General features: G+C 36.1%; 2 protein-coding genes across 8 annotated transcripts; both read right to left on the reverse strand.

The window, feature by feature from the left end:
- Positions 1-122: 122 nt before the first annotated feature.
- CEP76 (centrosomal protein 76) lies at positions 123-22,239 on the reverse strand. Of its 7 annotated transcripts, none has more exons than XR_009733295.1 (14): positions 21,972-22,239; positions 21,188-21,343; positions 20,066-20,147; positions 19,233-19,457; positions 17,914-18,099; positions 15,970-16,067; positions 15,284-15,412; positions 13,674-13,862; positions 11,334-11,500; positions 9,888-10,221; positions 7,872-8,089; positions 7,432-7,474; positions 1,396-1,544; positions 228-313 (listed from the first exon to the last, which is right to left on the reverse strand). XR_009733295.1 is itself a non-coding variant. In XM_061399980.1 (13 exons), the coding sequence occupies exons 1-13, from the start codon at positions 22,032-22,034 to the stop codon at positions 143-145; spliced, it is 2,061 nt and encodes a 686-aa protein (XP_061255964.1). In that variant the 5' UTR covers positions 22,035-22,239; the 3' UTR covers positions 123-142. The 7 variants fall into 7 exon arrangements, 5 of the variants coding, with proteins under 5 accessions (XP_061255964.1, XP_061255967.1, XP_061255965.1 ...); XR_009733294.1 differs by having other exon boundaries at positions 7,359-7,474; XM_061399980.1 differs by lacking the exon at positions 1,396-1,544 and having other exon boundaries at positions 123-313.
- LOC133237679 (cytochrome c oxidase subunit 7C, mitochondrial) lies at positions 16,076-17,878 on the reverse strand. The gene has a single exon (XM_061400008.1). The coding sequence runs from the start codon at positions 17,520-17,522 to the stop codon at positions 17,331-17,333; it is 192 nt and encodes a 63-aa protein (XP_061255992.1). The 5' UTR covers positions 17,523-17,878; the 3' UTR covers positions 16,076-17,330.
- Positions 22,240-22,317: the final 78 nt, after the last annotated feature.

Below are 22,317 nucleotides of genomic sequence, written 5' to 3' on the forward strand. Positions count from 1 at the left end.
AATGCCATCTTCAGATGCTGTGAGGTCTGTGAAAAGTGGTGGCCTGTGTTATTTACTCTGAATGTAGTTTTAGTTTTTATTGATTTTGCTGTTATATATTTATTAAACAATGGAATCCTTGAGACGTTTTATCATCTTATATTTACTTATCATTTTCGCAGAATAAATGTACTTCGTGTTTCACACTCTGGACATGCTGGCTGAGCTGCTCCAAGTCTTTCAGGGAGCACGGCCTTTCAGGGGACACGCCGCCTGTGCAGCCCACGCTTATCCCAGACACTCTCAGACAACTGCTCCTAAGAGGCACATTCACCTAGAAAAGTGCACCAAAAAGGAAAAAAATAGAACAGCATATTTTTTTCAGTGTTATCACCTAAATTTTCTCTGCCCACAATTATAATACCTTATAACTTTACAGTGATTTTTTTTTATAATTTCAAAGTGCTTTCCTCACTTATACAACTTGAAGGTCAGGTATTATTTATCTTACAGATGACATCATAGACACAAGAAAACACTGGGCTGGTGACTAAAGATGCAGGACTGGGATCCAGACCTCCTATCCAGCCCAGCTCTTTCTGCTGCACTAAAACATCTCTCTCAATTAGCCCAGACCACGAAAAAAGTCCTGACACTTCATCCCACCTGCACCAATCAAGAGTACAATAAAAAGCAGATGCTATAAAATTAGTATCTACCAATATGATCAATTGAGTCAGGAAGACCCCCTGGAGAAGGAAATGGCAACCCACACCAGCATTCTGGCCTGGAGAATCCCCATGGACAGAGGAGCCTGGTGGGCTACAGTTCATGGGGTCACAGAGAGTCGGACACGACTGAATGACTAAGCAGCGGCAGCAATTAAACTTTTGATAGTTTAAACACTTTAAATAAATGATGTGATGTCCCATCTCCCTGATGAATTCATCAGCACTTTAGTTTCACCCAAGCAGTTACCCCCAGAGCACTCATCTTCACCACCATCTACATGACTCCATCCCCATCAAAGGCTATACATGATCACTCCTCTAAGGAGGCGAATTCTATCAACAATTCTAAATGCAATTTGAAACTCATCTGTCACTGGGTTATCAGACTGAATATTAACCAAAAATCCTTAAAATTAGTCATGCAAACCTTATATGCAGAACTAGAAGTACATTGGCCCAGGTAAGAACACAACAAAATTGGTTTCCTCAAGTCTATAAACTTGTAAAGAATTAGCTCTTTTCTTTTTTATGGTAAAGAAATATGATTATTAGAAAACATGTAAAAAAACATCCATTACTGTTCTTTTACTAAATTATAACCTAAACCAGTGTTTTCCCACATTTTCTGTATCATACGTTATAAGTTTACCTAACCCACCTTTATGAGATGAAGTTACACACCCACCTATAAAAAATGAGGAAAAGTAGAGCAGTGAGGTGAAATATATGAATAGTAGCATATTGGTATGTCCATGGGGGACTCTGGAAAACCCAAGGTCAAACAATAGTTATATTTCAACTTCTTAATGTGATTCTTCTTTGAAACAGTTAGTTCTAAACCAAGAAAGAAAGATGGTATTCTTATCCTGAACGTTAGTGAAATTATTAGCTTCAATTAGTTAAGATTTGATTTGGAAAAGACCTCAAGAGACCTAAATTTTTAGCCAAGTCACTATTTCACTCTTAGGGAAATTTGAGTCTGCAGGGGTTATATGATTTAAATTACTGCCAGTTGCCAAAGTAATCCAAATATACTTCCTGTAACATAAGCTTTCCAGATCCTCTGTTTTAGCCATGTTACCTTAAAGTTCTCACTGTATTTCAAAAGTTAAGATAAGCAATAGCTTACTTCTTAATCCCAATGGGAAATAGAAAATAACACACAGTACAAAAATATCTGTATTTGATAGAAAGATGTTGATGTTTAACAGTAATTACTTGAAAATATAGAATTCTCAACAAAACTTTTAAGAGACCAGAATTTCAGGTTGTTTAAGGTAAAGAGATATAATCCATTTCCAGACTAGTCATACCTTACTGATAAGGCGAAGCTAAACTATTTTTTTCAAACCTTTGTTAATATCTTTATTTAAAATAAGAAAGAAAGAAAGAAAAAAGTGGCCCTTTCTTTTTACTCCTAAAACCTTGTCTTTTCCCCTAATGTACTCAGATAAAAGGTGAGCTGCCCTCAGGTCTAGAATTTTTCTCTGACCCTGTGAAAGGCTCATTTCTTTTCCAAAGTCAACACGTAACCAACACACATATGGTTTGCCTTTTAAGTAAATTAAGCAATGAATGAACCACCTTCTAGTTATCTTTTAAGCCTTGCTTGGTGATTTTTGTGCAAGGTTATGGGTATAGCTGTATTTTCATGTCTATTTACTCACTGTCCTGAGAACCTGAATTCCTGTGGCCACTTAATCCTTTCTCAAGGGTTATTCATGGAGCACAATGTCTTCTTTTCTGCTATTTGCTATGCATGCTCACTCGTCTCAGGAGCTAAAAGTGCAACCCTTGCTCCTACTTTCTGCCTAGTCATCAAACCCTTTTAAAGAGTCTTTAGAAGAAAATCACTGACATTGAAATTCATAAAGATATGACTCCCAGATTTCAACCTGAAGCTCTACAATATTTTAAACAAATTTCCTAACTATTCTTTTAATGGTATTATTATTATTCCCTTGCAAGATTTGTAAGTAATGATCATTTTCACCTGTAACACTTTCAAAATGCCAATGAAGTTTTCAGTTTTAACTAGATTATCTTCTATTTAGCAGAAGCAAATTTTAATTTTACTTATGTTATAGGATTATAAATATTGGGTCAACTTTCCTCATCTAAAGCAGAGCAGTGAAGTCAGCACCCAGATACTTTATGCCAACTATTCACAACCTTTATTCTGATTTAACACATAAGATAGAAGACATTTATTTATAAAACATTCCTACAAGCACATCTACGGATATTTTAAATTCTCAGCTACCTACATTGATTTTTCTCCTCAGTAAAAAATGTCATCATGCAAGACAATGAACATGACAAAATTAAACGCCTAGTAGCACATACTTAGCATCTAAAGTTTACCTTAATTATTTTAAATACATTAAAACTGAAAACTCTTTCAAAGCACCTAAAAATGTGTAAAATAACTAAGAAGAGTTTATAACATAAAAGAAGTGTTATAAAAGATGACAAAGGATTACCCACGACTCCAGGCAGGGCCCTTCCCATAATCCCATTTTACAAACAGGCAAATGAGTCTCAGCCCAGAGAAAGCAGCCTGCTGCTGTTACAGTTATCAAGTCAGACATGAGACCTCCATCAGGTCTTAACCTGTACAGATTACAGCACAAAAACTTGCATTTTCTAACAATCACTAGTTGGTGACTAAGTAGAGTACCAACTGATTAGAATCTTATTATACATATTTTAGAATAAAAATATACCATGTAAAGACATAGTAAAAAAGACTGCAATTAATTCTGAACATGTCTTTGAAAAAGAACCTAGTATTGCCATGGAAAATTACAAAGAAGGAACTACTGAATTAATTTCATTTACCATATTTAAAATAACCTCTACTTATAATATACAAGCTATTTAACCAATTCTTATGATCAGGTTTATTAAAAGTTGAAGATTCCAATTTAGCATCTTTTAACTAAACCAAAGACACCAGAAAAATAAACTACAAATGACTATCATTTATGAATATAGACACAAAAATCCTCAACTAAATAGTATTAACAAAATGAACACAGCAACACATAAAAAGAATTATACACCTTGACCAAGTACAATTCATTCCAGAATTTCAAGGTTGGTTTAACATTTGAAAATCAATTTATGTAATACATCATTATCAACAGAATAAGAAACAAAAATCACATAATTACCTCAACAGACACAGAAAGAGTATTTGACAAAACCCGGTAAATGTTTGTGATAACATTTTTTTTAAACTGGAAGTAAAATGGAAATCCTTCAACCTAATAAAGAGCATCAGTGAAAAAAAACAGTTATCATCGCACTTAATAGTAAAAGAATAGATGACTTCCCCTGAGATCATGAACAAGACAAGGATGTCCACCTTCACCACTTCTATTCAACACTGTGCTGGGGGTAGCAGCCAGGGCAATTAGGCAAATAAATGAAAAAATAAGTAAAAGACATCCAGATTGGAAAAGAAGAAAAACTCTCTCTCCTTGCAGACAACATGATTGTGTATAAAGAGAATCCTAAGGAATCCAACAAAAGACAAAAAAAACTGTTAGAATAAATGAGTCCAGCAAGGTCGCAGGATACATCAATACACATAAATCAGTTGTATTTCTATACACCTGCAATTAACAATCCAAAAAAAAAAAAATCCATTTACAATAGCATCAAAAATAGGAATAAATGTAACAAAAGAAGTATAAAACTCAGAAAACCACAAAACATCATTGAAGGAAATTAAAGATTTAAAACAAATATGAAGACAACTCATGCTCATGATCCTAAGGCTTAGCATTCATTAAGGCAGTGACACTCCACAAAACAAGGCACAAACTTGAGACAACCCTACTATAACCCTGCCTGCCTTTATGTAGAAATCGACAAGCTGATTATAAAATTCATATGGAATTGCAAAGCACCCATAACAGCCAAAACAATCTTGAAGAAAGACAAAGTTGGAAGATTCTCAAACTTTCCAATTTCAAAACTTATAACAAAGTAGTGATACTCAAAATGTCAGGTACCAGCACAGCAGAAGAGCCTGGTACAGCAGGAATATGAGTTGGTGATTATAACTGAACTTGCACTTCAGACAGAGTGTGCTATGAACATAGGATAAGGTTCTTCAAAATTGGATGCTTTCTAGTTTACATGTTTGGTTATTCTGTTAAGATTTTACATAGGTTTCGGCTAGTCTCTAATAATTTCTTAGCTACCAACGGCTGGAAAGCAATGCTACTCTCATTGGTATAAAAGGTATGTGCATGTTAAAAACAGATCTAACTCCTGTACTTACCTAAAGTAGAAAGTACAAAACTGTTATTTGAGGTAAGAAAAAAAATTACGAAACTGTAGTCTAATCTACTTTGTTTAGAAACCAAAAGTGTGAATTAATTAGTTTAAGCAACTCACGTTCATTAACTAATGCCTTCTAATGGTTAGATATCAAGCACAGGATACTATTTTATGAGCAACACTATTTTTCAAATATAAAGCCTGAATTTTTGACTCAACTCCTGTCTTTGTTAAGAAGTAGAAAAATGATTTTCAAATGTGTGTACCTCCCAGAACTGACAGGTTAAAGATGTTTTTGATCATAGCTAAAAATCTCCACCTCATTGTTAGGAACAATCTTAAGGGCACCTGGAGTGTTGTTAGTTGAAACTGAATTTTATAAGTTTTATTCAACAAGTTTATGCTTGAGTAATGAAGTTTCTAATTTCTGACATTCTATTATAAATACCTATTATATATTACATATGTTTAGAGAACTATGTTAGTGCACATACTGTCAAAATGAACACATTAGAAGCATTATATTTTTTAAAAGTTTACAATTTTAATAGAAAAACAACTTATGACAGAGCTAAATATACAATGTAAATTTAATTTTTAAAAAGAAAAATTATTAGTAAGAGTAGTAGAATTCTAGTGACAAAAAGACTAAAATATTTGGAAATAAACCATCTGTAAAGGAAAATACTAATTCATGCCAGGCTCTATTAAAGTGCATAAAAAGGAAATTTATTTTAGAATTTACACCAAAAGCACATTACAAGTACACGTGTTACTCTGGCACAGTAATGCAGGAAGCTCAGCCACAAAGAAAACAAAGCTGTGATCTCATGTATCAGTCTGCCTCCTAGGACATGCCTCACAAATAGTTTGTTCCAAAGGTTGAAAATTACAAGCAATTTTCCCTGTTGATAGCTTTGCAAATAACTCTGGTAACAGACCAAAAAGTCTTAATTCTTATCTTGCTGATTCTCTAAAGTCATATCAGTCTCAAGAAACTTCTGATTTCTGGTCATTTTCAATAAAAATTGATATGAGAGATATTTTCAGACTTTTAAAACAAGTTATAAATAATTATGTATGTAAAAATTAAAAAGTAAATTTTAGAGTATCTTTAGATTTTAATTTCTAAAATATTATTTTATTTGCCATGTTGAATTAGCGATGAAAAGCATAACTTGCACAGCCACTTGGTATAGTCACTTTCATAAGAAGCTCAGTGGGTGCAGGAATGAATGAGAGCTGTACAGAGAGGTGGGTAGATGGCAAGGCAATCCCATCAGGCAGCTTCTCACAAAGTTTAAACCACTACAGCCTCTTCAAAGTACACTGTTCTCAACTTAAAAACAAACATCAGCATGGAGGCACTCACAGATGCTCATTTTTCAGTGGCCTTACATAATGATTCTCTGATTTACATTCGCCACATACACATGGATGCTTTTATCATAAAGAGAAAAGAAACAAACAAAAACTGTGATTTAAAAAGATAGACTCCATGAGAGGCTAGTAAAGAATGCTGTGACCACAGAAAATCAGCAACAGACTGCCAATATCAATTACAGAAAACAATTTTCAACATACAACAAAAGGGTATAATAAATTTTTTCTAAAATACTCAATTCAAAAATAAATAAGCCAAAAAAAAAAAATACACAATTTGCTTTTACAATGAATCACACTAACAAATATTTATAAATTATTTGTATACTTTCATGTGTGGTTTGTTATTAATATTTATGCTTTTCTGATATGAGTTTATTCTCTGCTCCTGCATCCATGTCTTCCCATAACTCTCTAGAGAGTCACAAATATCCCTGTAGTTATGAGTAAACCACAAAAGTGGTAAATTCATCAAAATGTATTTCACCTATGTAATAAATAAATGTTGTGAAGTTAATTTCTCCTAATTTATATAAAATAATCCCATTACTCTATGAAAAATAATGATAGTATTAACTTCACTATGGCTCAAATCCTTAGGCAAATAACTTTCCGATTACCTGTTAATGCAAAGAAAACTAAGTAAATTTTATTTTCATATTTAAACTACTGACTACTTATAAGCAAAGTAGTATTTATTAAAATTAGATAAACACTTAATTTATACTAACATCCTCTCAGATTTATACAAGTTTTTCATCCTTAATTTTTATACACACATCATGATACTTTTCAAACATTATTAGTGAGGCTTATACAAAAGTTAAATATGACATCGAAGCCAGATTGTGATTTTTAAAGTAATCAACCTCGAAATACCTAGTATTATTATCAATACAATGTGTAAAACTCTAATAAAACACAGGTATAGTCTTATAGAAACTTAGTCCTATAGTACTGAGCGATATTTACAAGCAAACATGATCCAAACAGCACAAGCAGATTCAGGGTAAGTAAACACGCGGACGCGAACTGCCAGGCGCACCTGGTCTCCACGGCAACAGATGATTTCTTCACAGAAAGGAGACCTTAGAAGAGAGAAAATGGATTCAATTAAGAAATGAATTTAGGTTTTACTTTATTTCTAAGAAAGTGGGTATTGAAAAAGATTTTAAAAAATCCTGTCTCTGTTATCAAGGACTCTGCAACTGTGGTAAAACTATTCAAATTATAAACTATTTCCTCATAGCCTATTAAGTTTTTAAAATTACGCTAGACAAGATCGGTGATCCTCGACAGAATCACTGGGGAAGCGACCCTGAGCTCTCCAGAGCTACACTCTGGCCCTCATGAATCACAGTCTGAAGCAAGACGACAGGTCACTACAGAAGCTCCCTGTGTGATTCTGAAGTCATTCCTAAATTAGTGCCAAGTGTTCACTGAAATTACGTCAAAAACACCAAAACATCATAAATTCCACCTTACCGAAGACACGTGGCAAACGCGCGCCTCGCATTTCTATACACAAAGTGTATTGGGAACCCTTTAAATGTGTGGCCATCAGGCACAGCCCTTCTGATAGCATCCTGAAACTCTTCATTGCCCGCAGAAATGCTTGTCGTACGCTCAAATTCATAAGATGCCAGAGCTGGTGACAAGAGATAAGAAAGCTGGTCTTCCCAGACAGTAGTGAGGCCAAGGTCCTACAGCAATCGAAATGAAAAAAGCAAATTACAATATTTAAAAAAACTAATTATAATGTTGATTATTTTAATGTATGCCAAGAAAAGATTTTTAAAATGTCATAATTTTCTTAACTTCCTATTACTTATTATAAGGATACAAAGAAGTAAAAATTATAAAAGGAGAAACAGGTATCAGGTTTTACTTCTTAGAGAAATAACAAAAGGCAGCCAATGCAATGATGTTAGTGAAGGCTGCAAATCCTGTACTCCCTTAATACCCACAAGGAAAGACCATCAGGAATTGTCCTACTGAGGAAGACAACATGTCAAGGAATTCTGAGGTCAAATCTTATTTAACTTTAAAGACTTTCACAAGATTGAATCTGCTTAACCTGATTGCTCCCACCATAAACTGAACTGTAGTAGGGGAGAAATGTCAACAAATTGTGCATATAATTAAACTCCAATATTTATTGAACATTTATTCTGTAAAAGGCACCAAAAAGCAGAAGCTACAGGCCCTCTGGGAGCTTAAGACATGCTGAAGGCAATTATAATTTCACTTATGACATCAAATGAACCATTGCTACCTTGACATGTAATTTTTTTAAATGCTACAAACTAAAAATTCTAAATATTTTGATTATTATAATGGATCTAATCTCACATTCTGTTATAACTGGTTTCAAGTGATCCCAAGGGATCACCTCTCTTCTTCCTGTGACTCTTACTTGTAGGCTTATAGTTACTATTAACTTAGCAAGCAACCATCAATGGCATCCACCTCAGCTTTGTTCTCTTTTTTCTAAACAAGTAGTTCTTATAATGTATTAAAATGTCAGTTTCATTTTCAAACAGGAGCTAAGAAAGTAAAAGGCAATACAAGCGATGGAGGTAGGAGATGGAGCCCTGGCCCACCTACTGCTGGAAACACCCTACAAGTGCCACATTCAATACTTTCCAAAACACACTCCTGAAGTTGGCAAGTAGGTAAGAAGATTTCAGAGGCTAAAGCTAAGAGGAACTGGGAGCCCAGAGAACACAGCTGATAACTCAAGAGTGTCGCTGATGGTCTCAAGGAACATGAGAATCAGGTCTTACCCAAGGAGGGGAGTAATAGGGAATCCCAAAAGGTGAATTAGAAATCAACCTTCTGTGGAAGTTCTGGACTCTAGTCTTTGGTTGATTATATGCGTGGCAAGTAACTTTTACCACTCCAAGGCTGCTTTTTCACTCTCTTAATGATTTCTTCTGATGAAAGTAAGTTATTAACATACACTAATCTTTTCCATTATGATCAGTGCTTTTTTATGTTTCCTTTAAGGCCCTTCATGAAATCTAAATGGCAACTAAGAAGCTTGATCTTGTTAGTGATCAGAGAAATGTAAATCAAAGCCACCATGAGGCTATAATCTTATATCTACCTAGTTTAATGTAACAGAAAAACAAAACAACTAAACAAACCAGGAAAACAAATGAAAATGAAAAAATGTAACCCAATATTGTCAATGGGGAATGATTTAAATAAATACAAAGAGAAAATCCAAACAGTAATATTCACAAAAGTCTGAACAAGTCCACCGTTCTTCATTCCTACAAGGACAAGGATGCAATAATTTCTGTAAGTACTGGTGAATTCAGTTTTACTCTTATGACTTTCAAAACCACAACCTTCATAAAGGAAGGGACTGAATTTGTTTTATTTAGGGCCAGGATAGTGATCGAAATTATTTTACATGCCAAAAAAATATATATATCTTTTAAATACATAAACATGAGAAAAATGCAGGAAAGCACAAACCTCAGTGTTAATTACCTTCCTGTGTTCCGACACGAGCAGCCTGAGCTGCATTTCTATCTCGTTGCTTGTCACAGAAGCGTCGATCGTGGACGCACACAGCGGAGGGAAGGGAGGAAGGGACGTGGTGGCCCCTGGAGCACACACGGATTTAACCGCTTCTTCATTCATGGGTTTCCACTTGGACTCATCATTCAGATCAAACACACAGGTTTCCACTGAGTCAGAGGGCTGACAGTTTCCCAGGAACGTCTGATGATTGAAAACACAACCAATTGTTCGATACGGGTACAATGGTTTGGGCTGTTCGGCAGCCGGAGGCTCATCAGGGTTGATAGGTTTGTGGAGGTACCTAAAAAAGGTTAATCATAGTTTTATATAGTAAGAACTCAGAAATTAAGATGACAGCAGCTTACTGAGGGAAAAAATTACTCTAACACTTAAGGTCATAACTACTTCCCAAGACTAGAGTTTAATATTTGTTTCTCCTCCTTGTATTTCCACAATTTGATTACACCACATAGACTGAATGGCACATCTTATGATACAGAAACCAATTTTATTCCTTTAACGTAAGAATATATTCCATGCATAGCATTAAGATCACAAACATTATCCAGGTAACAAAATAATTTAGCCACACATTTTTAGGCACAACTAACTAAAATGATTATCAAACAGGGAAAGAGAAAATCCAGGAAAATGAGAAGCGGGTTCAGGGCTGTGCCTTCAGGGACTCCCACATCTGAGGCAAAATGAAGGAAAACAGAGAACAGCCAGAGAGGAATTACAAAAGCTGAAACACAGTGCTATGAGAGAAGCTAAGGAAGAGAATGTTCCAGGAAGAAGGGAACATTTCAATCTATCAAAATCTGATGACACCGAGAAAATGTAAACTGGATTTACCAACAAGGAGTTGGTAACCATGTCAAATTTTCAAAAGAAATGATTTACAACTTGAATTTATTTTTAGGCTTAGGAACAATCATCAGAAAACACATATGCCTGGACTTCCTTGGCAGTCCAGTGGTTAAGACTCCATGCTTCCACTGCAGGAGGTGTGGGTTCAATCCCTGGTCTGGGTACTAAGATCCCATATGCCGCATGGTACTCCCCCCACCCAAAAAAAGAGCCCAAAACTATATGCCAATTATACAAAATTAAAAGTAAGCATAATTTATTTTTTTAGCATCATCATGTTGGTAAAGAATATTTTTGGTATACAAATTTTCTTAGCTTAGTTCATAGCTATCTTAATTGAGGTAATTTTTTTAACATACCCCAAATTATCAATATGTGCCTTCTGATACCATCAATAAAACAGAACCTACAGTTGACAACATTTACACTATAATGTTATATATCCTATCCTAATATCCCTATAAATGTTATATATCCTATCCTAATATCCCTATAAATGTTATATATCCTATCCTAATATCCCTATAAACGTGGCTGACAAACCTGTGTCCTGTTAAACTGTCCCAAAAAGTGACGGTCCCATCAGTGCCACACGTCATGACCCATGCATGGGGCACGCCCTTGGCCTTGGTCCCGACACAGACAAAAGCTTCCAGCCCGTACCCAAGCAGGAGGCTGCACAGAAGGTTGGCATGGTCTTCACAGTCTCCCTGCAAATGAAAGGAAGTAGCAGGAAGTACTTACTCCCTCACTTGGTTTCCACATTAAATATTTAAATACAAAATTTCAATTAAAAAGTATTAACTAAGTTTTATTTTTAATCATTTAGAACAGTGTTAAGCTAAAACAATGAGGGGGGGGAAAGAATGTGCATTTTAGAAGCACCTATTTTACAAAGTCAGTGCCTACAAAACTGACAGTCCTAACATACACTTCAAGATTCTATAGTTTACAAAGAACTCACACAACATAGAAGCAGTAAGAATTTTTTTGAAGATTTTTTTTTTGATGTTGACTCTTCTTAAAGTCTTATTAGGTCTGTTACAATATTATTTCTGTTTAATGTTTTGGTTTTTTGGCCTCAAGGCATATAGGATTTTAGTTTCAGAGACCAAACCCTCATCCCCTTAACCACCAGGGAAGTCCCCCCAAATAGTAAGAATTTAACGATAAACAGCTAAAGGGCAAGAACACACAAGATGACAGATCATATAGGAGGAAATTCCAATAAATGGGAAAACACTCAAAACAATTATTTAAAAAATATCTATTTACTTTATCATTTTAAGGAAATACACACCAAAATATGACTGGATAAAAACCAACAATGGCTGTCATTAGGGCAGGTTATATAGGGCTTCCCTTTTTCTTGTGTAAACTCTCTTTGATAATGTTACATTACTTTCACAATTTAAAGAAATTATAAAAACTACAAAAATAATAGAAAATGTCCATTTTCTGTGAAAAACCTTGTTCAAATATTACACAGTAAGGCTATAATTATATGAAGATATGTATGTAAGTGTAGGACTACAGGTAACATATTGGAGAAGGAAATGGCAACCCACTCCAGTGTTCTTGCCTGCAGAATATCAGGGACAGGGGAGCTCGGTAGGCTGCTGTCTCTGGGGTCACACAGAGTCGGACACTACTGAAGTGACTTAGCATAGCATAGCATAGCACAGATAACATACAAAAGCAAAACAACTACTGATTTCAGAGTTAGAATGAGGGATGAGCTCTCGGCCCCCAAATTCTGCACTGGTAGCTCTACACTGCTGTCTTTCAGTTAACAATAATAAAACAAACAGCATCTGATAAATGTTAAACTGACTTTTGAAAACCATTAATACCCAACCTTTTAGACCTAGTCAGTCATTTCTGTACAATGAGATTCTGTATTAGGAAAAAAATCTCAAAAGAAAAAAATAACAATACAACCAAAGATATTCAATGCAAACATTCATTCACAGTGATATCAAAAATTTGGAAGCAAGACTAACTTAGCCAAAAGAAACAGTTCCTATGATGGCAAAACCATTAGGTAGATTTCATGTATCAGCTAATAAAAATTTCATTCAGACATTCAAAGCTGGAGATCACAGTATCTGAGCAACACATGGGAAAATGTTCACAGTATAAAGCTAATTTATAAAGCAGGGCACACAATTCTATTTATATCAATTGCAGTTATGGGAAAAATATATACACAGGAGAAAAACTTATATAAAAATAGATGAAAAATAGAATTATGGGTGAAATTTCACCTTCACTATTATAAAACTAATATTTTTTAAGAAAAACATTTTTAGTAATTTTCAAAGTTCAAGATGTGCTTTCTCCTCAAATGAACTCAAGAAAATAGTGAATCAAAAGGGGTGATTATTTGTTTTACAAAACAATTATTTGGCTAATCATTTTAAATATGTACAATATATTCCTACTATATTTGAAGTTTTTAAGTTTAAATCTGGAATTACAACTAGGAAATAAATAATTTTTTGATAAATAATTTTTAACTGTTTTCAATTGTCTTAAGATAAAATCCTTACAATCGACAATCAATCTCTAATCTAAGTTGTTTTTCCCATTCTGTAAGCTCTGCCTTGTGAATACCTATATGTACTATTTATACAACTTCAGACTAAAAATTATTTCAAAACAATAATACATTAAAGAAATTTTTTTTTTCATTCTGTTTCAAAAGAGTTGGAACGCTAAAGAATCTAATTTTTATAATACTATCAACAATTTCAGAACACAGGAAATTACAAAATACCCCAATATATACTTTTTTCCTAAGTTAATTCTTTTACAAATATACCATCAACTCACAGTAACTACAAGGTACTGGTTTTTAGTTCTAGTATGTGTGTAGGATACCTTGTTTCTACAGAGAAAGGCCAGCAGAGTGCACCACTGCTCCTGTTTACCTCCTCCTCCGATAACAGGGGCTCGTTCATAACCAAGGACATTGACAAATCTTGCTGCTTGCCTTGGAGTGTCCAAAAGCCTTCCAGCTCGAAGTGGTTTGACATAAGAACAGACTGGTCGGTTAATCCCATTTTCATCCTGGAGGGGAAGGGAAAACATTATCTGTAGTGACAGTTAATCATTCCCAATCTTAACACTTTGTCTCAGAACACATCAGAGAGAAAATAATCCTGGACACCACTTGAGCACTTGCTTACTTTGCATCCAGCACTAGGCTACTGAGTGTTGTACATACAATTTTTCTCTTAATTCTCATAACTTCTTTTCAAAGCCTATGACATTAAGAACTTAAATCATCATATGACCTAGCAACCCCACCCCTGGATATGTGTCCAAACCAACTGAAGTCAGTGTCTCAAAGACACAGCTACACACCAATCCCATCACTGAAGCATCACTCACAACTGCCAAGGCATGGAAACACCTAAGTGGATGTCAAGGGATGAGCAGATAAAGAAGGCATGGGGTATTATTCAGCTCTTCCATGGGCCACTTCCCTGGCCCACTTCCCCCTCCCTTCCTGTCCTCTCTGGTCCAACGGGGCAGTGAATGACTACACTCCAGACTACACAAACAAGAGGGAGCCAGTTATACTTGGGCTGGTTTCTCTTCGCCCTTGTCCCAATGTTGCTGCTCCCTTCCTGCCCTGTCAGTCAACATACAGACAAGGCTGTCAGGAAGTCAGAAGATATTCCCGCATTTCCATCACAACCAACTATGCCCTCCATTCCCAAGCTCCTCATCTAGAAAGTGAACCACCTTTGGCCTGTCCTAAAAGCTAGGGAGTGTAGGGAAAAGCTACATAAATGTACAGGATCTGAGACACAGTACTCACAACACTACACTCATATGATTTCATAACACCTACACAAGACTGAATACATAGAAAAATATCTGAATGATTCCTCAGAAGTCATAAAAGGATCTGATTATTTATGTTGGTTTACTAATGAGAGAAAACGGGCTTAGGATACAGAAAAAATAGAGGCAGAGATACATAACTGAAATGCTATAGTTAAATATGACTGGTCATCAGCTTAGGGATCTTGGCTGAACAGACTTATTACATGTAATACTCTTTGTCTTAAAAAATACCCTAACAAAAAAATACACGCCTACACTACCAATTCTGCACCTGAAAGCTGAATTTACACGTAAATTGCAAAGTGTCCTACTACTTACCTAGTACAAAGTATCAATGGAGGACATACTCCAAGTTAAACAAAATGAGTTTTCATTTAGTTTAAATTAAACATGTTCAAAAATGGTTTAGAAAAAGAATAACTGAAAATAAAAAGCAAAGTAAAACAAAGATTGTGAAATATCACTCACCTACTTACTACTGTCAGATTATTACAAAATCAGCATTTTGTTTTATAAATAAATTTTCACTTATCTGGAATAAATACATTTTACAAATTAAAGTTAATTGAAATTGATGTTTACAACCAGTAAATCTCAAATATAGCTGTGAAACTTTTCTCATACAATTTACAAACCTGTGCAAAAATCTTCACCAGTCGTGAATTGTGTGAGGGTCGAATTTGCAAGTATTCTCTCCACCACTGCTTAGCATACACAAGAAATAATCGCTCTTTCTCTGCAGTTTTCTGACGTTCCAAAGCAAGCTTGAAATTTAAAAATATACTTATCAATTTACATTCATTCTCTTCAATAATGATCACAAAATATGGAACAAGTCTACACACCTCCTCCATCTTTAGCACTACTCAATCAGGACACCATCATCCCTAAGGGCCCCTAAGTGGCCTCCCTGTTCTCACACTTCCCAGGACAATCCAGTCTCCATGCCAATCGTGCTCAATCATGTCTGACTCTCTGTGACCCCATGGTTTCTGGCCTGCCAGGCTCCTCTGTCCATGGGATTCTCCAGGCAAGAATACTAGAGTAGGCTGCCACTGCCTCCTCCAGGGTATCTTCCCGACACAGGGATCGAACCCAAGCCCCATGTATCCTGCATTACAGGCAGGTTCTTTACCAGTGAGACACCTGGGAAGCCCCCATACCAGTCAGAGCTACCTTTTTTGATCCCAGACAAAAATTTCTAAATAATGTTATACTATTATTCTCTTGCTTACAACTAATAAATGATAATTTTCTAAAAAGAGAACACTTCCTAGGATTTATAAAAACACACAAAGAAGAGAAACTCAGGATTATTTACCTGTGTGTTCACTACTTCTTGAGATAATGTTTGATTGAGCGGTGGGTACATCTCAAGTTTTATATTTAAAATTCCCACAGAAACTTTTGATTCTGTGCCTGTAAATGTAAATAAATGTAACTTCAGAAGTTTCAACACTCAGTATATTTAGTCAATCAAAGCTTAACCAAAATAGTTTAAGAATTTTGTGTTTTATCACTTACATGGAATAAAGACAATATTCAAACTCACCTTTTACATTCATATTAAAAACGACCCAGCTCAAATTAGCTTTTATTTTGTTCAAAAACTTTTATCGAGTTATAAGGAGATTACCTGTTTTCCTAGCTTTTCAATCACATTTTAAGGGACTTTTTCAGACCTAAAGGATTTATGATTCTTGATTTTTATCTTCATTAAAAACAAAGTCAAAGCAACTGTTAATGCCTCATTCTCAGAAAACATTTATACATTTTGCCCCATATAGTAATTTCCATTTATCCCTTCCCATTTTTCACATTACATATGAGTACAAATTTTTAATCCACACCTGGACTTCAAGAATTAGAAAACAAATATACTTCACACCATAACTATTTAATATTTCTCTGATAAACCAGAAATTTCCAGGTCATTACTATGGTTATTGTGTTAGGCTTATATTTAAAATCAAACAATGGGTATCTCTTTTGAAAATAAATCTCCTACATAAAGCTTTTCCCCTACTATTTACTTAAGGAAAAATGTATTCTGGGTCTAACCTATCGAAATCTAACTTACTAAAGCTCTACTGTCCACCGGTCAAACTTAACTCTGTAATCAAATTTCAATACCAAAATAATTCCATTATATGTAATGCTTACAACAGTGCAGCTTTGCCTTTCATTCCACTAGCAAATATGTATTATATATCAGGGAATCTGCAAGAACCCAGGGATACAATGGTGACAATACCCTGATCTCCAAGGGTACACTGACGACACCAGCACTGAGCAAGTGAACACTTCTGGGAGCCCCTGTCCCACCTGTATAAGGTGAGAGGAACACCTACTCCACATTCTATAAGAACCTACCCTGGCAGGGCCGGGGTACAAGCTATCATGTATGGGTGCATGCCTGCATGTTTGTGTAAAGAAATCTTAACTTTCTTTTTTTTTTGTTTAAATCAAAACATATTTAATTAAGAAACTAATAATGCAATATTACCCAAACAAAATGTAAGCATATGTTCAATTATCATGTTCCATATTTCAGAGAAGAGGCATTAAGGGTTTATGCCATAAGTTTATTTACAAACATATCTAGGATGCTGAGTTCAAGGGATTGATCCTTTTAAGAGACTGCACCTCTTAATATGCTCCTCTTCCTATCTGTCTCATGGATTACTTTTTAAGCAGTTGGTGTCTTACTATAAAGAAAGGTGCAGCAAATCCAGACCCAAAGAACAAAGTCATCATGGCTAGTAACCTCCACTTGTTTTCCACTGAAAATGGTATATTCTTCCCTGGACCCTCCTCATAGTGGCTCCGACGAACCACAGAGGTTGTGAACCTCCGGATGCTCTGCCCCAACATAGCACTGTTGGATGGTCTACAAAAGATCCAGAGACGGGAGGCAGAAGAAATGGCGGCTGCAAACCTACCGCTCCTTGCCTCACGACCTTGCTCCTCTAACTGCCTAACTTTCTTTTTAGCAAATAAATTTGGAGAGGAAAAGCCCTAGAGATTTCTTTATGTATCTCCCAGAAATTTTTTTTTCCCCTTTAAACAAGGCCAGAGTGACAGAGAAGTTCAGTATTCACACTACTCAAGACACTTCCTCAGACTCCGATACTGGAGTCCAACTGTAATTCCAACAAATTCTTTCTACATGTTTCCCTCTTGGTTTACAAAGGCATTTTTAAAACATAAAATGTATTTATGAACTGTGGCTATAAAAAGGTAACAGTGATATTAATCGTCATACCTACACCCATAAGTTCCACAGTAAGATTGGTCACTCCATTTTCTGAACCCAACACTGATCGCCATTCAAGAAAATAGGATGCAACTAAAGTGGTCTCAGCAAATATGTCTGTCTTGATTAGCACCATATGAACTGGGTCACTTATTGATAACATTGTGGTAGAGTCAGCCATTCTAGTTCCATCACCTAGCAACATAAACCAAAAACATTACACCACGTGACATATCCAGTTAGGCCAACGTAAAACAATATTTTCACTGAAAAGGATAGTAATAATAAACATATAAAACCAAACAGAGTAAGTCAGCAATGTCTCAGAAAGCACACAACAGAGTGGGAATAAGAGTATAGTCCCATTTCTGTTGCTAACTTTTCAGAAGACTTGTGGAACTGTGACAAGTTATCTAGTTACTTAATGCATATTGGTGTTTTCTGACCTTTAAGAGGTTAAGTCTATTCTTCAAAAGTATATAAATAAAGTATATATTACCACTATAAAAATCATTGCAATATGTCAACATTATTCCCCAAAATATCTTTATCCCTAAAGCTCCAGGAGTTGATGGACAGGGAAGCCTGGCGTGCTGCAGTCCATGGGGTGGCAAAGAGTCAGACATGACTGAATGATTGAACTGAACTGAAATGAAACCTCTAAGGAAAAAAACACTGTATTATCTACACACAAGTAAAAGATTCAGCACCTTCGAGCTACCAATTTAAGCCAGTAACTGCCTTATTAAGGTAATACTTTTCACCGGGTAAAAAATAATAAAATTTTAGTAGTACACTAGCCATTTCAGCAATCTAAAATTCTGAATGTATAACACTACAACTTTGTTAAATTTACAAATATAAACATTTTGACATCCAAAACTAAGATATGACACTTTTACAGGAAGAAACAATGTAAAAAATTATAGTAATTAAGTACAATAATTTTAAAGTCTTAAAAATTATGAGTTATAGATTCACGTCTAAACTCTCACTTACTGTAAAAGGTACTAATGTTGTAAATCAAGTCATCTTTCAGAAATGAAGAGGATTCCCTCTCATTCTCCACCTAACAAGCATTTAAATTTTTACTACTAAAGAATCAACCATTAAAAGTCAAAAGTAACCTCCAGGGAAAACTAGCCAAAAATAAAGCAAGAAGGTAGGTAGTAGTAATTTACTTAGGAAAAAAGCAGTAAGGGAAAAAACAAAAGACTGGGGAGATTCATCCATTATAAATCTCTTAAGCAAAAGCTGTTAAAGTTGTTCTGTGATAAGATCTAACAAAGATTTACAAAATTAAATGACAGTTTATCATTGCTCCTTACCTAAATTTTCTCTGTGTACTTCAAGTAAAAAGCCGTCATGAAAATCTGGTTCACAGGCACACGGAACAGGTTTAGAACGAAAACGTTGGTTTCGAAAATGTAAACATAAAGTAAAGGTTGAACAAGCTTGTCCAGGTAAAGGCTCAGGTTCTTGCAGATGTTCCAAGAAAGCTTTTCCACCCAAAACCTGAAGGTAAAGATACCTCCGTGTTGGATCAATATTAGCTGTAAAGTGTAGCAATACATATGAGGAAACTGCCAATCAACTTAAGCAATGTGATCAAGACAACAGGAAATAACTTGACAGGAATAAAACTAAAGACTAAAAAAAAGGAAGAGTAACAAATCTACTATATACCAGACTTATTTGTACCAAGGGAAGAAAAAATACATAATAGGATATCTTTTTGTGATTTATATTTTGGCTATTTTCTTCCAGCTAGACAGGAGTTGGAGCCAAGGTTTAGGATATCTTTATTTTTTTCCTTTAGTTTCTTATACAACAAATTATTTCGGATAATTACCAACTCAGCAAGTATACTTATTAGATAATTACACTGCCATTAAAAAAGGCTGTACAATTTATAAAATATATTAATAAAACATGAAAAACAAATAGTCCTGCTTTTGCTTCCACTCAGCTATACACTAAATCTTTGATACACTTTATGCAAAATAGAATCTAAGTTTTCTGGATGATTTATCAGAAAAACATAAGTACCTCATTCTGGAAAAAAAAATCGAAATGCTTTCTCTCAAATACAAAACACTACAGCACATCTATATGCAATACTATCCACAACTAAATTAATGTTAAAAAGAGATAAACATACTTTTTTTTAATAACGTTGATTGTCTGTCAGTAAAACAAACAGGTTGTTTTGGAGAGGAAGGGAGTTCTTGATCAACATTATCCTGGAATGGCAGAAAAAAAATCAAAACAAATTAGAAAACAAAAATTACAGTTAGAAAATGCCAATAATGGGACTAAGAAATGAACTAAAAGTAGACAGGATAAAGCCCCCTCAAAATGCCCTTACTCTCCTAACATAGTCAGAATAATGAAAAGTCTTCTGAAACAATAATGCAACTAATTGGTCACTCCTAAAGTCTAGCATGAAGGAATTCATGATCTTCAAGCCATGTCCACCGAATGCTAAAACAAATTCTTAACACTTTACAGAAGGTTAAACTTTATCCAAACCTCATATGACATCTGGCTTGTGGTTCCACCAGGAACAGAACTGATTTTAATAAGGAAGTGACATTCACACAGCAGAAGCTATTACTAGGTCAGTTTTTATAACAAATGAGTTTATAAACCTCAAAAACCAAAAAAGGATGCTGGACTAAAATACTTATTCTCTGGTGTATTACGAAGTCCATCCAATTTCCACATTATGTTACCCAGGTATTGAGGTCACAGTCTCTCATTATTGCCTCACTTTCAAAAGACCTACTTACTAATTTGTGCACTGAGAGGCATCACCTCACTACTGACCTATTTATGTGAAAAGAGTTGAAAGTTCTTATGTAGACAATTCCTTAAAGAAACAATCAGTTCATCTTAGATAACACAGCACCAAACAATGTGTTTACTTCAAAAATAAGCTTTGTGTAGAAAGATTTCAGAGTATTAATTTAGAAAAAATACAGTTGGCGTGAACTAATTTGACTAATATACACACTTAAAGTTTCAGACCTAGAGAATAAGAGAAAACTCTCACTGTAAAGGGAATAATTAGGTCCATAATTTCCATTTCACTGATAAATAATCCTACCCGCTCGACTCAGGGGTAAAGTAGCTCATTCCTGAGACACAGATATTACTAGACAAAATGATCTTCTTTAAATAGTTTCACTAAAGAGAGGCCCCAAATTGGACCCTAAGAGTGGTGTTAAACATAAGAATGTACTTAAGACTTTCAAATGTCTTCCTCTAAAAGATTACTCACAGTAACAAAATTAAGTTCTTTCATCACATCATCAATGATTCCCCGGCGTTTAAGGGCTTTGATCAAATCTTCGGTTGATAGCTGTTGTTGATCAGGTGCCAATTCTTCCCGAATCGTCTCAGCAAGGATTTCTCTTATCCTGCCATGGACATCCATCTAGGCAGAAAACTCGCATTAGGACTTAAAACGTTATAGAGCAGTCAAAGATAGCCATCTCTCCAAAATATTGACCCCAAAATAATAACAGTGAGAGAGGAGTTAAACTCGGGAAGGTTTCTCAAGTAACAGTGTGAGATTGTTCCGGAAATTCACTGAGAATAAAGGTAAGATTTTTAAAGGAAAAAAAACTTTAAGGATAAATATTTTTAACTCTAAAAATAAGCTCTAAGCTTATCTATTACATTTGCTAGCACTTCCCCACAAATAACACTTGACTGAAACCAGTCTTTTGAGAGTAGAGCAGAGCAGTGGAGGAGCGACCAAAGGCCAAAAGTAAACTCTCAACCTTTTAGTTGTGGCCGAGGGTTAACGGAGTGACCCTTTACGCGTCTGGGGGAGACAGTGGGGGTCAGGACCGCCGCGGGGCAGAGAGAAAACAAAAAATTTTTGTTTTGCTAACACTCGGCACGGGGCGGCGGCTGGAGCCCCGGCCGACCCCGAGGACCGGAAGCCCCTCCGTGCCGCGCCCCCCCACCCCCGTGAAGTGGAGGCCTCCGGCCCCACAGTCCTCTCCCCGCGGATCAGCGGTGCCCGCTGGCCCAGCCCCGCCCGCCCGCCGCCTCACCTTGCTCAGCTGCTGGTGGATAAGCTGCTTCAGCTCGGACGCCTTTTCCGGCGGCAGCGACATGCTGGGCTCCCCCTCGGTCGCGCCAGCGGCCGCAGCGTCTCCGTGGCGGAGCCAGAGCCCGCGACCGCTGGCCTCGCGCGCTCCCGGGGCCGCCGCGTCAGGCAGGCGGGGGAACCGGGAGGCTCCAACTGCTGTTTCCAAACGGCGGCTGGGCTGTCCCCGCGCCGCCTGTCAGTCACCTCGGCTGGCGCCCCTGCTCGGCCCCGCCCGCAGAGTCCGCGCCGTGCCCGCCAGCCGGTTCCCGCGCGCCGCCCCGGCCGCCACCCCCGCCCGCAGCCCCTCC

Source organism: Bos javanicus, chromosome 24, assembly GCF_032452875.1.
Source record: "Bos javanicus breed banteng chromosome 24, ARS-OSU_banteng_1.0, whole genome shotgun sequence".
In the NCBI taxonomy this organism is placed as follows: Eukaryota; Metazoa; Chordata; class Mammalia; order Artiodactyla; family Bovidae; genus Bos; species Bos javanicus.